Below are 16,636 nucleotides of genomic sequence, written 5' to 3' on the forward strand. Positions count from 1 at the left end.
GCATATGTAAGACATGATTACTGCCCTGTGAAGTCTGAAGTAAAATTCAAACAAACAGGGTGAAGATATTTCTTCTATATTGTACAGCCTGCAGTCTGTAGGTAGTTTGCAAGAGAATGAGGTTTTACAGAGGGACTAAATACAGACTATAACAATTATTATCACTGAAACATGGCCTTTAAGTGCTTCTATTTGCCAAAAGGTGCCATTTATTTTAAGTCATTTCTGTATCCCCGTGTACTGCCAAGCATATTTTTCATGCCTTAAAAAAATTTCTCACAGTAATGAGGAGACCTTTTCACAGATCCTGCCATGTTAATTGAAACAAGATAAGTAAAGTTAATTGAAGCAAAGAAAGCTCAGTACCAAGGTGAAGTCATCCCCACTTGGGGTTCACGTTTAGTGAGCAGTCAAGCTAACAATGCTACTAAAGGGAATAAAACTTGGTGTGTCAGGTTTAATGATTTAGAAAGTAGAAAGGTAGTGTTAAAATGCAGTACAGGGACATAGTCTGAGAGAGTTGATGAGCCTTTGGTTTTATTACTCACATTTGCCTATATGATTGGATACTGTATATTATAGTGCAATATTCAGGTGTTCAGAGCAAGGTTGTGACAGTGCTGTATAAACCATGTAATGCAACAAGCTAAGTCTTTGTATGCATAGTTTTATGCTTTTAAAGATTCTGTGAAACATTTCATACTGAATGTAGACCCAGAAAACAAGATTGTGATCACCTTTATAAACTGGTTCGACTTTATCCTTATAATTCTTCACATTCATCTGAAAATCTCAATCTGGTACAGTTACCTCATTCTGTAGCTGTTCTCTCCATTACGAATTTGTTGTTTCCCGTTCCTACTTGTAACCATGTATTTCTTTTTCTTCAGAGATTCTAGTATGGCACATTTGGTCCTTTCTTCTTTCTGCTGGCCCTATTACAGATTAAGCTTTATTAGTAAGTTCAATTTCTATAGATTTCTACCACATTTTTTTCACCCAAATCTCTGCACTTCCTTAGGCTTAACATACTGCACTTAATTAAAGAATAATTAATGTGGACCATCTTGAAATTGCTGCTTTTTCAGAGTCTATTAAAAGCCCTTAATTTATTCTAGCGTTAATATCTTTAGATACTTGATTAAATAGTAAAGAAAAAAATGTCTGCTCTCATATAGTGATATGATAGACTGCAGATTAGTAAAAGCAAAGAATGCCATGTTTCATCTTCATTAGACTATGGTATTTAGGACTGTGCATTTTCTCTCTAACCATGAGTCAATCTCTGTGCTGCCACAATTTTTGAATTTTGCAGAATATTAAACATCATAAAGGACAGATTCTGCCTCTTAGTATAAGAAATGTCTAAATAAATATATAACAGTACATAAACTATACAAACTATAACAGATTGCAGTGGAATTGCCAGCTCACAGCCTGAACCAATTGGTTAAGCACCAGGTGAGAAGGCATGGCTAACCCAGGGAGCTCAGGTGCAAGCAATACATCTGAGGGACCAGAAGTGACCTCACCCTCATTTAAGGGTTAGCAGCCGGGGAAAGCAGCATCTCTCTAGATAGAACTTCTCTTGAGCCATTGCTGGTTGTTGGAAGAAGTGAGCTTATTTTTATTTTTTGTTATTGTCTATTATTCTGTAGTGCTTATATCCCATTAGAAGGTACTCTTATTGCCTTCTTTTGCTGTATGTTCTTGGTGATCTAGCTAGGGATTTAATCCTTTAAAGGTACCCCATCACAAGACCCTTAAAAATACTAAAATGGCATTTGTAAGTAATGCAATGGGGTGTTTTGGATGGGGAAGGAGAATCCCTTTGAATGAGATCTGTGTGTGTTCCAGGATTCTTAGGATCTCCATATTATGGGATTGTTTCTATAATTGAATAATGGGGCCCCCTGTGGGACAGGGAAAAAGCCAAATCTGATCATTCCCCTACAAAAGGTCTGAAACATCTCTTCAGAAACTTCTGGAGACCCTGAACAAGGGAACCCACATGAGATAGACTATAAATGAAAGAACTGCAAGGTCAGATCTTGAGGCTCCACTCGAGCTGGATCCCTTTGAGATGGGACCAGTTGTAACTCTGTGAAAAAAATGCGAGATAGACCAGTGGGGGTGCTCCCCGACCAGTGGCCTCTCACCCAAACCACATTACGTATAATGGTATACCCATACATGACAGCCAAATGTATAGATCTAGTACAGCAGTTTAGGCAAAAACCCAGAGAAAGTGTATCAGCCTGGCTGCTTCAGTTGTGGGACATGAGGGCAGAAAGTGCTGTAGCGAAATGGACCACAACTTTCAAAACTGGCATCCATTACTACTCGCCCTGCCCTCAGGCAAAAATTATAAGCAGCAGTCCAACATAATGAGGAAAATCATTCCTTAATTCAATGGCTGATGGCCACATACTGAATAACATGGCCAAATAAAAATGATATACCTTTAAACACAGTTTTATGATCACCTATGGAAGACTTACAAAACTACATTTGAGAATTAGGTATGAAAGAGGCAATCTGTGAGAATGCCTTTGAAAGTCTGGATCTGATAAAATTTTCAGCAGAAATGAGAGATCTCATCTTGCAACAAGCTCCACCACACCAGTATGGTACTCTAGTATCCATACTGTAGCTCCTACTGGCCATAATACAACAGGCCACCCAATTGGTGGTGGATCTGGGGGAGAAAGAGTGCCTACTGGCCAGGCACAATCTGCAAATGGTGGTGCAGAAATCAGAAGTCCAAATGTGACCATGACTCAGGAGACCAGCCCCTAAAGTAGTCCAATCTGGACCCATTAGGGCCTCAAGAAAACAAATGTTCTATGTCCTGATTAGGGCAGGAGTTCAATTTAAAAAGACCAAAACACAACCTAATCAGGTCCTATTACAATTATGGAGACCATTAACTGACAAAGATTCCAATCCTCCTCTAAAAGGGAAGGAATTAGAATTATAGAAAGGATTTCACAAGAAACATGGAATCTAGAGGATTTCACAGTACCATCAAAATAGGGTAAACCTCCTCAGGTGGCCTGGGCAGCTGTGGCTAAGCCACAGGAGGAAAAAAGACTTGGGGACTGCTGAGCTAATGATGTGACAGGAGAGCTGAAATCCCCCAGGACTAGGGCCTCTAGAGGGGACCAGAGGCCCTAAGTTGAAATAACAACTCACTGGTCCTGAAAGAATATTCAACACTATGGCACTAGTGGATACTGAGGCTGAAACATCGATTATAAATGGTGACCCAAATACATTTTTGGGCACTAAGGCAATGACAGGTGGGTTTGGGGGACAGATGATCTCTGTAACCCAAACATGGGTGAAACTGGGAATTGGGCATCTCCCACCCTGGGGGTGCAGGGTGTTTATCACTCCAATTCCAGAATACATATTGGGGGTAGACATTCTGTGGGGTCTGACTCTCCAGACTAATGTGGGAGAGTTCGGACTAAGAAAAAGATGTATTAGAATCTGGGTGGTGCAGGCAATTTTAAGGGGATATGCAAAAACCGAGCCCATTTGTTTCCTGCAGCTGCACTTGATCATGAATACAATACAATATATGCTCTTGGGCGGGCAATGGGAGATCACTAACACTGCGCAGGAGCTGGAGAGAGTAGGGATTATATGACCTGCACACAGGCCACAAAACTCCTCCGTTTGGGCAAGTCAGATGGTATGCGGTGAATGATGGTAGACTACTATAGAGAACTAAATGAAGTCACGTTGTCAATCCATGCAGCCAAACGCAACATCCCCTCCCTCACAGATACACTGAGTAGGAAAACAGAAACATATCATTGTGTTCTGGATCTAGCAAATGCATTTTAAAGCATTTCAATTGCTAAGGAACCCCAAGACCAGTTTGCATTCACATGGGAGGGCAGGCAGTGGACTTTTCAAGTCCTGCCTCAGGGGTATGTGCATTTGCCTACCTTTCATCATAATCTGGTGGCGCCTGACTTGGCAGATTGGAACAAACGGTCTACTGTCAAAATGTATCAGTACACTGATGATCTAATGTTAACATCTGACTTGATAAAGGTATTAGAGAAGGCAGCACCTTCACTAACTGCCCATTTACAGAAAAAGGGGTGGGCTATAAACCCATGGGAAGTAAAGGATCAGGGCTGTCAGTCAAATTTCTTGGTGTTGGGTCTTACCCAGTCTAGTTGGGTCTTACCCAGTTCAAGCGTTCCCAGTTCCCATGACACCAAAACAGTTGCAGGAGTTTTGGGGTATAGTATTACAGTGTCTTTATGACCATCAATATTTAAGGTAAATGTTATTCATCATAGAATCACAGAATGTAGTTGTGGTGTTCTGATCAGATTTGATTTCTCAGTAATTACATTTTGTCCTCCTAAATTACTCATTCATTTGGAAACAAATGATAACAGTCTTTCCTAATACACCCCAATTGCTGTGTCCTGCTAGATTGTTGCTAGGTTTCAGTAGGGGTGGCTGTATGACTGTATAAACAGATACCTACATACTGTTGTAAATTTATTAATTTATTAGAGCAAGCACTTTGGACTGTTCACAAATCAGAAATGCTATTAATACACATGGTTGCTCCACAGCAGTGGAAAACATTTTGTGAAGGAGACCAACTACAAACAGCCATGTCAAAAAATATGTCCTAAGGCTTATTATTAATGTATCAGCTAGCATAAATCACTCCACTGACCTCAATGAAACCATGGTAAATTTACAGTGTGAATATAGCTATGTAAGCTACATATTCCTTTATCATCGTGCAATGGAAAAATACATTCAAACGGATAGGATATTGCATTAGCATAATATCTGAGGAAGACTGCAGCTCACAAAATTAAGTGACAAGAATTCCATGAGAAAGCAACTTCCTCACCTTTCATTTATTTCAAGTGCTTTGATCTTTAGATTTTTAATTAAATAACTTTTCTGACTCCACTGACACTTCTAAAACGTAATGTTTTTACTGCTAGGTAGGGGATTGTCCAGTCCCAGATATATAAATAAATACCATTTTAGATTTTTTTGGAAACCCATGCCTAATTTTGTAGTGCAAGCACAGATGCACAGATGGTGCAAAAGGACCAAACTCTATATTTGCATAAGAGTGAAAAATGTCTGAAAAACAATGTTAATTTTAAAATAACACAGACTGGATTCAGAGAGGGCTGAAATTATGACACAGCTCAAGATATGAAACAGGATTCCAGTAACACAACATGCGAAGACCTTTTGTCTGCTGGCTGGTATCACATCCTGAAATGAGCTTTTGTACAAGATTTTTTAGAAGAGACTTCAATAAGGCCTTAATATATATGGAACAATAGCAGGATATGGCCTCTAACTGGTAAGAACAATTACTGTTCTCAGGCATGCAAGTTAGCTTTATTGGATTTGGTGCACACTTTCTGGCCTAGATACAGAGCTGCATCTAATTTCTCATGGGCACAGCTGTGACACAGTGAGCCTACTAAAGAACAGCAACTATTCTGTCCAAGCAGAATATAGTGAGGAAAACTCACATGGGCCTCAAGAGCGTGATAAACCAGCTTGGGAATAATGTGAGAAAGCAAACCAGGCTAAACCACTTTTTTCCTAGCTACACCCATAATGCCTTGGAGGCTGCAGTGCAAGGGGAGAGTCGTCTAGACAGTCTCCACAATGGGTGGGAACTCCTCAGACCAAAGGAATTCTCAGCATGTAAATCTTCCAGTTTCATGGCAGAGCCATCCAAAAAAAGATTGTTATGATGGAAAGATACAAAGATAGAATTTACCCTCTGAATTTTGGAGAATGTAAGTAGAGACTCTTCTCCTCCACAATAAAGCTAACAACTTCATAGAGATTCTGGCTGTATGCACTGTACAGAAAAAAAAGAAAAACAAAACAAAAAAAGTGGTGGTGTAATATTTCCTTTAGTTCTAAGAAAATGGAAAATGATATATTTGGAAAAGAGGACTTTCCATTTCCCTTTCTTTCAATCCCTAGCTCTAACTTTTCCACAGTCTTAAGTGTAAACTACCTCAGCGTCAAGGCTCCTTTGCCATTCATCTCTTTCCTCCTTCTTTTTCACATGCATTTAAAATTCAAGCACTTAAGTATAATTTCTGTCAGTTTTCCCCTAACTATGTGCAGTGCCCCATTAGGCTGCATTTTCTCATTTTCCAACAATACTGAAAAGTTGCCCGGAGCTCCTAACAATCAGACCTGCACAGTCCCCCCAGAATAGACCAGCACAGATTTTTGTGTCGCTCTCTGATAAACCAGATGGGAGAACGGATTGGCTGAAAGACAATCAAGGGAAAAGAATAATTGTTTGTCAGCTTGATGCTCTGCCTCACATCTGCACAAACACCTGCATGAACACAGAAGAATGGGTGGGACAGGAAAAAGAACAATCAGCTGAGGTAGAGCTGCTTAAATCAACATTACTACTGCTGCAGAAATGCATGTGGAACCACAGCATAAATGTGCTATTTTAAGGACTCTTTTAAATCTCTCACCTGTCACAGTCCCTATTAAAAGAATTGATACTAATAGGGCAAGGATTATATCACTCCTGCTTACAATGCAGCCCAATTTTGGCTCACTGTTTCCTTGTTCTCATTGTTCTTGTTTGTAATTGCATTACAAGATACTCAGAACACTGATTGTCTTTTGGCCTATATGAGAAATACCTGACTCCCCTATTGTCAGTGCCAGTTTCATCTTGGATTCCAAAGGTGTTGGACCTTTGGAACGAGACCAGTTGGACAAGCCAGTCTGTTTTGCTGTTGTTGTTTAATGGCGATATTTCAGAGCAGCTTTGGACCACTGAGAAATACCTTTTTGCAAGCAGTTTTACTTTTCTTATCACCATGACCCTAAAAGTGCTTAACAAGAATCGTGGGATGTGATTTTTAATTAAAAAATAATTGAAATCTCTCACTTGTAACAGGTGACAATTCTAAAGTCACTGGGACTCCATTGCTCCCCTCGTTCTAACAGCCAGTCTGAAAGAAGAGCTACCTCACACCTAAGCTACACCGATGTAATTGCACTACCACAGTAGACACCCCTCGTACTGCTAAAAGATTTTTTTATGCTGAATTCACTCAGTGCCTTTTACTTTACATGAGGCACAGCACGCCCATCAATCATCTGGAGAAAATGTGCTAAAGTTAGCAGGATATAAAGGCACTGTATAAATGAAGGAACTCAGTGCACTCAGGTTCCTTGTAATAAGACCAGTAAAGGAACTTGAGCTTTAACTGAAGCAAAGGGCCAATGAAACAGATGTTGCAATTAACCAAAGTCATCTAATTCAAAGAATCAACTCTTATCCATATATAAACCGAATAATTCCACTGAGCTCTGAAAACTGTTTTGTGAATCTACAGAGTTCTTTCCACTTTGAGATACTGACAGAAGTTTTGGACAACAGAGTTGTGTCTTCCTGATTTCACCAAACAATAATTCCTACATGTGTGTTCACATACTTGCTCCTGTCTCAGTGAAAGGTAAATCTGTATGCATTGCATTGCACTGAGGGAAAAATAAGAGCACAACTACTGGTAAGTGTGCAGGCAAGTACAGATAAGAACATCTGCAGAAGTGGAAAAAGTAAAGTGTTTTCGATGAACGAGTAATATAATCCATTTACCCTTTCATTCAGGGAGCACTGCAGTACAACATTTAACCAAAGAGATGGTTGTGCACTGTTGGTGCTGCCGACGCTGCACAGGCTGTCAGCCCTGGCTCCAAGACTGACACCGAACCTCACTGTTTTCTGTCCCAGTACAGTGAACAACACATATTTCTACCCATATCATCAGCTTTTGCAACTGGTATTTCTTTACATGGTTGTGTTAAAGATCGTAGTTGAAAGACTTGGAAAAAGACAGAATTCAGTACCTGAAGAAACTATTTTCCCAAACGCAACAGAAGGTGTCACTGCTAACTGGTTTTAAGCTAATGAATCCCACAAGGGGAAGACGCTGCCTTTGTTTCTAAAGAAAAACGAAAGTTGTTTGAGAGAGGGAAAAAGGAAAAAGAGAGGAAAAAAGACCGTTTTACACCACCTGATTCCTCATTTCCAGCAAAACAAAGAAAACCGAATCTCTAAGCAGTTCGCAACCACAAAGGCTTTCTGTAGGCTGCATTTGAGCCTGGAGAGTGACTTTCAGCCTCTCTAAACCTGCAATATTTTGCTGCACAGTTAACCTACATGAGGCAGCTCTCTCTCCCTTGCCTACCTCGACGTCGTAGCGTTGCTATTCTGTGTTAAACAGCTGCTGCCTCCCATGCCAGAGACATCTGCACAACACTGACGATGTTTTGTTGTTTTCTTCTTAGATGTATGCATAGGTTTTTAAGCACTACAGTGCCTTCGCGCAGTGCCTGAGTAAAGCCAGCCCTGTGCCCGCTGCCCCGGGAGGCGAAGTAACGCCAGGGTTGCAATTCAAACAAATTCAGAGGTGAACAGAACTGTGGCTTTCGGCCGTCCCGTTCCGCAGGGGCTCCCCAGCACTCCGTGCCGCCAACAGAACGCATCCCTCTGCCAAGCGGGAGGCACCTGAGGTCACCTGCATTATTCAGCAGAGCGTGCGGAAGCACCCGGGGGCTGTGCTACTGCCGAGCTCGGGTCCGGGGGTTATTTTTATTCCTTCAGCTGCGCTTTCCCCGCAGGAGAAGAAACACTCGGGGGGGCAGAGGAGCGGCCCAGCGGGAGAGGAGGGAGGACCGCCGCGGCGCCCCGCAGCGGCTCAGCGCTCGCCCTAACGCAGCTCTCTCTGTCTCTCTTCCCTCCCCCCCGCCTCCATCTTCCTCTCCCTCCCGCTCCCCATTCATTCTTCCCCTTCCCTCCGCCTCCCTCCCCGTTGCAGGCGGAGCGGGCCCGGCAGGAGGCGGAGCGGGCCGCCGCACGTCCCCCAGCCGCTCGGCCGGCCCCCCCGCCATGGGTCGGAAGCGCTGCGTGGGGGGAGACGGCTCCAAGATGGCGGCGGGTTGCTGCGGGGTGAAGAAGCAGAAACTCTCCAGTTCCCCTCCGTCGGGCTCGGCCGGCCCGGGAGGCGGCGGCGGCGGCTCCCACTGCGGCGGGGCGGCGGCGGCGGGCGGCGAGCCGGGGGCGTTGCCCCCGCCGGGGGGCCCCCGCCTCAACGGCCTCGGGGGGCTGGCGGGGGGCGCCGCCGGCTGCGCCCTGGCCCCGCCGCTGCCGCCCAGCTGCGGCGGGGGCCCCGCCGGCCTCTCCCCTCCGGCCGCCTCGCTGCTCGCCTCCCCCGGCGCCGGCTCCGGCGGGCCCGGCTGCAGGAAGATGGTGGTGTCGGCCGAGATGTGCTGCTTCTGCTTCGATGTGCTCTACTGTCACCTGTACGGCTACCAGCCCCCGCGGAGCCCCCGCTTCACCAATGACCCCTAGTGAGTATCGCTCGACCCCGCGCCTCCCGGCCCTCGTGGGCGCCTCGCGCGCGCCCGGCTCTCCCGCCCGGGCGCCCCGCCGGCCCTCGAATCCGAGCCCGCCGCCGCCCGGCTCCTGTCCTCGCTCGGCCCCGCACGGCCCGCGTGGCCCCGGGCCCGGCCCGCTGGCGCCCCCGCCCCGCGCCGCGCGAGTCCGGCTGGATCCCGCCGCTCCGCGCCCTCCCGGCCCGAGGGGCACCCGGCGACGCTCACCCCGCGGGGGCTCGCGGGGCGACTCCGGTGCCCTGCCGCCGCCTGTGCCCTACGTGCCCGCCGGCGCCCCGCTCCCAGCGCTGAGCTCTCGTTGAAGGGTGCCGGGCCGGGCTCCGAGCGAGGCTGTCCGAGTTGGCAGCGCCCCGTGCCTCTCCCGGCGGGCCGCGCCGGGACCCCTCCGCCAAGCGGGCTCTGAGCGCGAGTGTTCTGCGTGAGCGCGGGTTCTGCTTCGGCACGGTGTCACGGTGAGTACCTTGAAGGGAACCTAGTGTGTGAGCACTGGTGTATCAGTATGTCCCCTGTGTGAGGCACCTCAGGTGCTGCTTGGTCCCGGAGTCCTTGCTCTGTACCAACCCTTAGAGACAATCTCATATTAGATATACCAAACCCCTCAGCAATCTACCACGTCCAAATTCCAAAGTTCCGAATGGATCACAGCTAACACCTGTTAGTCACAGCCGCCTCTGCCTCCCAAGCCTGCTTGCGAGAGCCTCTGCTGAGGGCTTTGAGAGCCTCCACAAAGGCCCGCCTTGCGCGGAGCTGAGCTGTGATCATTGGGGGTCTGTGTTGTGCCCTCCTGCCCTGGTACTGCCAGTAGTGTTTCTGTGCTGCTGCCGGCACGGCTGGGCACTGCAGGGAGTAACTTCTCTTTGCAGGAAGTTACTGCCTCCCAGCTGGGACGTTACCAATTCTGCATGCTGTGTGAATGCCAAGTTAATGTAAGGGGTTGCCGAACTCATTTCCACCGTTTTACTCTGCTTTACAATGGGATGGAGCTTTTGTGGCGAGTTTCTGGGCTTCAGAAACTGAAGCTTGAGCTTCAGCTGAGGCTCAAGTGAGGGATCCACAGGAGCGCATGCACTGCCCCCTCCCAGTGCCGCATGACTGTTGGGCTCTGGGCAGAATGTGCTCTTTGCTAGTATAGTGGAAGCGTTTCTATGTGTGTCCTCCATTCACATGCACCCTCACCAGTGCGAGTGGTTACCGTGCAGTCCATGTTTCATTAATGAGATGTAGTGTATACCTCTCGGTGTTAAAAATAATGTCATGTTTTAATGATCTTGTTTGGAGTCCTTGCTGTTCTAACACCCAGGATCTATACATCTCTTGCATACTTTCAGCTGCTGTCATGACAACCCAGCTCTGTGGATTCCTACTTAACCTGCCACCCCAGCAAGTCCTTCCTATGCTCTCTTCATAACTCCTATGTGGTTACATCAGAGTACCAGTAATGAAAGGAGGGCAGGGAGACTCTGCTGTGAGTTTCTTTACCCAGGTAGTTTGTACATCCGTGTTTGTCGTCTTGTAGATAGCGGTGTTGAGGAGCTGCTGCTCTCAGTGGCCATTTTGCCTTGCAGTGTCCTGTGTCTGTTATCCATCCCAGACTGTCAGAGGTTCCCATGTCACCTTTGTGCCCTTTCGCTCATTCATTGCCACAAGAAAGTGGAATTCTGTCCTTGTCTCTCTGTAACAGCATTATCGTATCACCGCGGTGTGTTTTTAATCGTGTCAGAATGTTTTGCTGAAGAGATTGGTGTTACTGTCCCTGTTTTGTTGGGGGAAACTGACGCAGAGGTGAAGTTGACCACAGAAATGCTTTCCAGCAGCACTTTGATTCCTCTGGGTGACCTTCACCTTTCTTCTCCTACTTACTACTTTAAAAGTATTGTAATGGCAAATTAGAGAAATACAAATCGTTTTACTTAAAATTCGTGTGTGTGCTTAAGGATTCTTGAGATTTAGTGCCTGACCTTATAAAAAGGCTGTGCCAATGGCCTTCTGCAAATGGCACAACCGTTAAAATCACTGATGCTGTTTGTGCTTACTCCCGTGCTCCTGCCGGCATGCACAGTCGTACTGTGTCAGACTGGAAGAATGATCTAATTATCATTTTATTTTTTCCCTGGTTGGTTCTCAGAGATTGGTTCCCTCTGGATCATTGTGTGGCTTCACAACCGCTTGTGCCTGCACAAGTGTGAGGTGGGAATAGGCGGACAGATGGCAGAACTGCTGCTTTCAGCAGCCTCGTGAGCTGATTATGTTTGTGTGGTTGGGGAAGCAACTTTGAAAAAGTTGTTCAGTATTATATGTAAAATTCTAGGTCAGTGAATAATTTGCTCCAGCCAGACGTTCAGAGGCAGCCTGGCTTCCAGCAGCCGGAAGGTTTGCAGGCAGGCTTATCAATAACTGGGTAGCTCACAAAGGTAGGATGTTGTCTTTGAAGCTGAGCTTCATCTTGTAGAGCACAAAGCCTGAATAAGATCTGGCATTTTTCGGTGAACGGATGTTGTAGCTTTCTGCCAGGAATTCTTTTGTAAGTTTTGTCCACGTATTAAAGTGTCTGGTCTTAGAGTAGTAGCCTAAAATAAGAGTCAGAAATTGAACTCTAGAAACATATTTTTTAATTATATTAATTACAGGGAAGATGAAAGACTTGTAAGCAGGTATCCTCACCCAAGCATTACTCATGCTTCTTGCAGGTCTTTGAACAAGAAAGCTGGGCAGGATCAAAGAAGAGCAGGTTGCTGAATCACTTGGGTCAGAGGTTCTGGTGTGTTGTCTTCTGAACAAAGGATGCTTGCAGTGCCTCCAGGTTTTTGGAAGTTTTTGCTGCTGAGCTGAGGACCTCAGCAGGGCTTGAAGGGAAGGGAATTTTGAGCAATTCATAGAAAGGAGGCAAAAAATGCCACTTTTGGAAGGGTACAGATTTCAGACTTGAGCACAGCCCAGACATGGGTTAAATAGTTGGCATTTTTGTGTCTCTGACTGTAATTTCCAAAGCACAGGATATGGGATGGTGGTGGAGGGCATTGCTGAGAAGCTGCTGGCTAAAAGACAGAGTCATGAATTCAGAAGAAGAGAGTGGGAACATGCTGAATGTGTCCAGCAGTGTCTTAGCAAGAACAGACTCAGTAGATCCATCCTGCCACAGGCTTCCTCTTCTCTTGCAGTCTTCCATTTATCTGCCAACATTTTCCTCTATTACTGTCTTAATTGAACAGTGTTCTTCTACTTAAAATTTCATGTCGCTGTGATTTGCTCCCTAAGATATCCCCTCCCTTCTTCTCAGGGTGTGCTCAGCAGGGCATGTCCTTTCCTTTTGCTTCTACCAGTGCAGTGACTCTCAAACTGCACTGGTGGGAGTGGAAAGAATGTACAAATTATCCTGGAGGTATGAAAGCTGATGCAAAGTTTGAGAACTGCTGCAGCGGACAAAAATTGTCACTTACACAAAATGTCATTCAGATATTGTTCTTGAAGCTCGGCTGGATGAGTAAAGTTATGGAACACAGCAATTAATTAAAGGCAGGTTTTTGTGCTATAGAGGTTTAGAAGTGCTAATGAAAACACAACGGAGGAGTTGCAGAAAGTGTTGTAAAACACTTTGCCCCAGGCCTTCTTGGGGGAAGGAAAATCAAATAGCCTTTTTTTCCCTGTATTTTTTACCTTCCAAACAAATACCTCACATCCCATTATTTCCTTTCTGGTTTGGTTTAGTGTAACACACCCCGTTCCTCTGCGATCAGTGGAAACAATGCTATGTCCTGCCTTCCATTGTGGAAGTGGGAAAGGGCCGCCCAGCAGCAGGCAGGGGCTCAAGGTTCATGCTGCTCGCTGTTTTTCTTCTATCAGGAAGGTACTTGAGTGCAAGTGTAAGTGTGTGCATGGATGCTGTCCCAGAATGGGAACAGTGCAAAGGGTTCACAGAGTTTAGCTGAGCTGTGCTGTGGGAAACGAGGACTGCATCCCTTACAGATTCTCAGATTTCTGCTTACTGTGTACGTTTACTTTAACATGCAGAAATCATCCTTCTGAGTTCATGATTTTGCGCAGTGTTTGCCTCATCTTCCTAGTTCTTCCTACCCAGTGTGAATGCCACTGTCTTAGTAGAGAAGGTGTAGAGCAGTCCAACAGGTAACTCATTCACCAGCTGTTTGCATCCTTCTTGAAGGTCGCTTGGGAACTGGCTGCTACTTGGCAGGATCGTTTCGGTGGTGAGCGCCTTTCTTTACTTTACATAATTCGTTAGGGGAATGTGTGTTCTGCCCCCGCCAGCTGGTACTGGTAACCAAGAGCGAGGTTTTGCAGCTGGAGTGGCCAATGTCACCCGTGCCGTGCCTCCTGCCTGGCTGAGGAGCTGTTGGGAAAGATGTTTACCATGAGTGCCTTGCATCAAGTGTCTTACTGATGGCTTGCTCATATCCTCCTCATCTTGCAGGGGGACTGTGCCAGAGGCGTTAAATGGATGCAGCTGATGTGCATACTTGTGGTGAGTCTGGTGCGGGAGGAGGCGTCCCGCCCGTGGAGGCTGCCAGCCCCATGCACATGCAGGGCTCCAGCCGCTGGCAGCCACGCTGCTGGCAGCCACGTTCATTGCCGCTACTCATCTGCCCTGCTGCACCATCTCCTGTGACGGAAGGACTCCGAGTTAAGCAGTTTTCTAGGTGATAGCATACCTTAATCCAAAGAGTTAGCTTGGAAAGGTGCCAGTTCTTTTCTTCATTGATGACTTGTAGTATTCTGCATCAGCTGTTCTGTTTGGCTGCGGGACTGAGATACGGCTACACTGCGGGACTGGTCTGCTTGACCTTTGTACTTCCTTGTGTTTCCAGGTCTACAGTCTGTCAGTTTACACGCTCTCAAAGGGTGTAGAGTAGTGATACTGCATCACCTTGGTTCTTTGTTAGCCAAGTTTGGAGACATTTAAATTCAGTACGCTTTTAAAATGTGAGGCTGGCTCATTTTGTGCCGACCCATTTTCACACTTCCAAATGAAGTTGTGATTCTGCTCGGAGTGAGTTTAAATTAACCCTGTAAGAAAGAAAGAGTTCTAGGGTTTGTTCCTGGCTATCCAGGAACAGACTAGGCTTGTTCATGTGCTTGCACATCTGTAAATAAAAATGTTATTACTTGCAGGTTTGGAGGATTACGTACTTCTCCCGTTTTCTTGTTTCTTGACCGGCGCCACACTTCCTGCTTTCGTCTCTACAACTTATTGTCAGATGTGAAGTGAGATCCTTGTGCTGGGCTCCTCATTGGTGCTGCTGTGTTTCTTTACAAGCATTTTTGTAAAACCTCCTGGAAACGTAACAATGAATGGATTTCAGAGTACAGCCTTTAAACAAGGAAAAGAGGAAAAAAAAGTTACTCCTTTGCAGTCCCCCTTGGAGTTCAGCTGTACCTGTTGACAATGCTGTTGTTGATATCAGAAGTCTGAAGTTTTGCTGTTGCTCTGCCGTACTTGTGTGGCAGTGGAAACTTACTCTGTGCAATAATTTGTATTTATTGTCACACTCAGTGATGTTACACAACAGCTATAATGATTGCTTGGTCACAGCTAAAGATCAACACCAGTCATAAAACAAAAAACAGCACTGAAAAGTGCAGACAGGGAAGTGTTCTCTGGTGTATATGTGTCTGTGTGACTTCATCCTGCTTTTCTTATACATCTCGTGGTTTCTTACAAACTTCACCATCTTCTTCTGTCCTGACACTGTCTTTACTGTTGAACATTAGATGCTGGAACATGAAGTAGTGGTTCTTTCAAAGCGGTATCCTGTGGTGGAAGTTTTTAAAATACAGTGCAGTAGAAAATGTGTATTTTGGTGTGCATTGGCAGTGCTCGGCAGGGAATTCCCAGCATATTTTAAAGCAGGGCTGGTGACTGCAGTTTGGTGCAGCAGAGGAGGAAAATGAACTGAGCTGTATGGCTTCAGAAGAACTTGCCTTTAGTGGTGAGCTTGTCTTCTGTTATGATTGGCAAATGGAGTAAATAATGCTCTGATAAATTCCAAATTAAGTTAAATATAATGTAATGAGGGCTTTTTGCTTCATAAACTCGTTGTAGTGAACTGTTCTTATGGTTTCTATTAGCACAAGAGATTGCATCACAGATGGCCTTAAGAAAGAGGCCCTGCTATTGCTATTTCAGATAAAAGCAGTCACCACAAAACTGTAAGTGCTTTGCTTCACTCTAATGCTACTTTTGTAGAATTGTTTGTTCCCCTGTCCCTTATGGATTAGGGGTGAGGTAAGGTGAGGAGTCAGCAGCCACTTCTCCTGTGCTGTCCATCTGCTCATTCTTTTTTTTTTTTTTTTGCCTCCTGTCTTTCAGGTACATTCGGATCTTCCATCACCTTTCCTTTTACTCTGTCTTCTGTAGAAGAAACTTGTTTAATACAGATTTCTGGGGATTTTGCACATTTGATTTTTGACACTGGTTTTGATAACTATGTATTTCTGCTTAACCTGTCTGCATGTGAGAAATTTACTGAGTCTCTGTATGACTTTGTGTATTCCTCCTTAACGTCCTTTGCTATAAATTATTGAGAATTTAATAATTTAATGCAAATACTTCTTGTTGAGCTACTAAAATCTGCAAAGCTCTGCCTTGCCATCAATTGTGAGCTCAACGCGTTACTTCTTATGACTCATAGTTGTAACATCACCGAGCATTGAATGCTAAAACAAGATAAACTGAACAGTGGTACTTCTTTGTCGTGTGTGTTAAGAAGCAAATAGACATCATCCAACTGTATGGGCAGTTCTGGTATCACACCTTTCGACTGCATGTCGCTGGATAGGGACCATTTGCTGGTGTGGACAACTGAAAGATAATTGGGAAGTATGTTTGGAAGACAGGTCTAGCTCAGCTCGCTTAGTGTACAGATCTAGGCTGTGACCAGTCAATGAATGAAATATATTCACCTATTTCATAGTTTTTTTGATCTCTCCAGGCTCATGCCATGATTAATGGAGCAGGCCCGGTGTGCCCAGATAGCCATTTTTACATTAAGTGCTTGTTTACAGCTTATAGCAGACTTCCTGTAGCATCAAGTTGTTGCCATCAAAGGAGATGCTTGTATGCTAACACAGATGTTTGAGCTGTATACTGGTGGTTTTAGTGGCAAGAGCCTCTGTGGAGCAATGGAAAGGTGCGAATTATGTATAAGTCACAGTGGGCACC

General features: G+C 45.2%; 1 protein-coding gene across 9 annotated transcripts in view; it reads left to right on the forward strand.

The window, feature by feature from the left end:
• Nucleotides 1–16,636, forward strand: part of AMMECR1 (AMMECR nuclear protein 1) — a 100,458-nt gene that overhangs the window by 19,582 nt on the left and 64,240 nt on the right. For all 9 annotated transcript variants that reach the window (XR_005859824.2, XR_006939086.1, XR_005859826.2 and 6 more), the window contains exon 2: nt 8,886–9,417. Coding sequence is in view for 3 of the 9 variants with exons in the window: in XM_025150074.3 (XP_025005842.2) it covers nt 8,886–9,417 (532 nt within the window). In the remaining 6 variants the exon portion in view is untranslated. The remainder of the gene's footprint in view (nt 1–8,885; nt 9,418–16,636) is intronic.

This window comes from Gallus gallus, chromosome 4, assembly GCF_016699485.2.
Source record: "Gallus gallus isolate bGalGal1 chromosome 4, bGalGal1.mat.broiler.GRCg7b, whole genome shotgun sequence".
Lineage (NCBI taxonomy): Eukaryota > Metazoa > Chordata > Aves > Galliformes > Phasianidae > Gallus > Gallus gallus.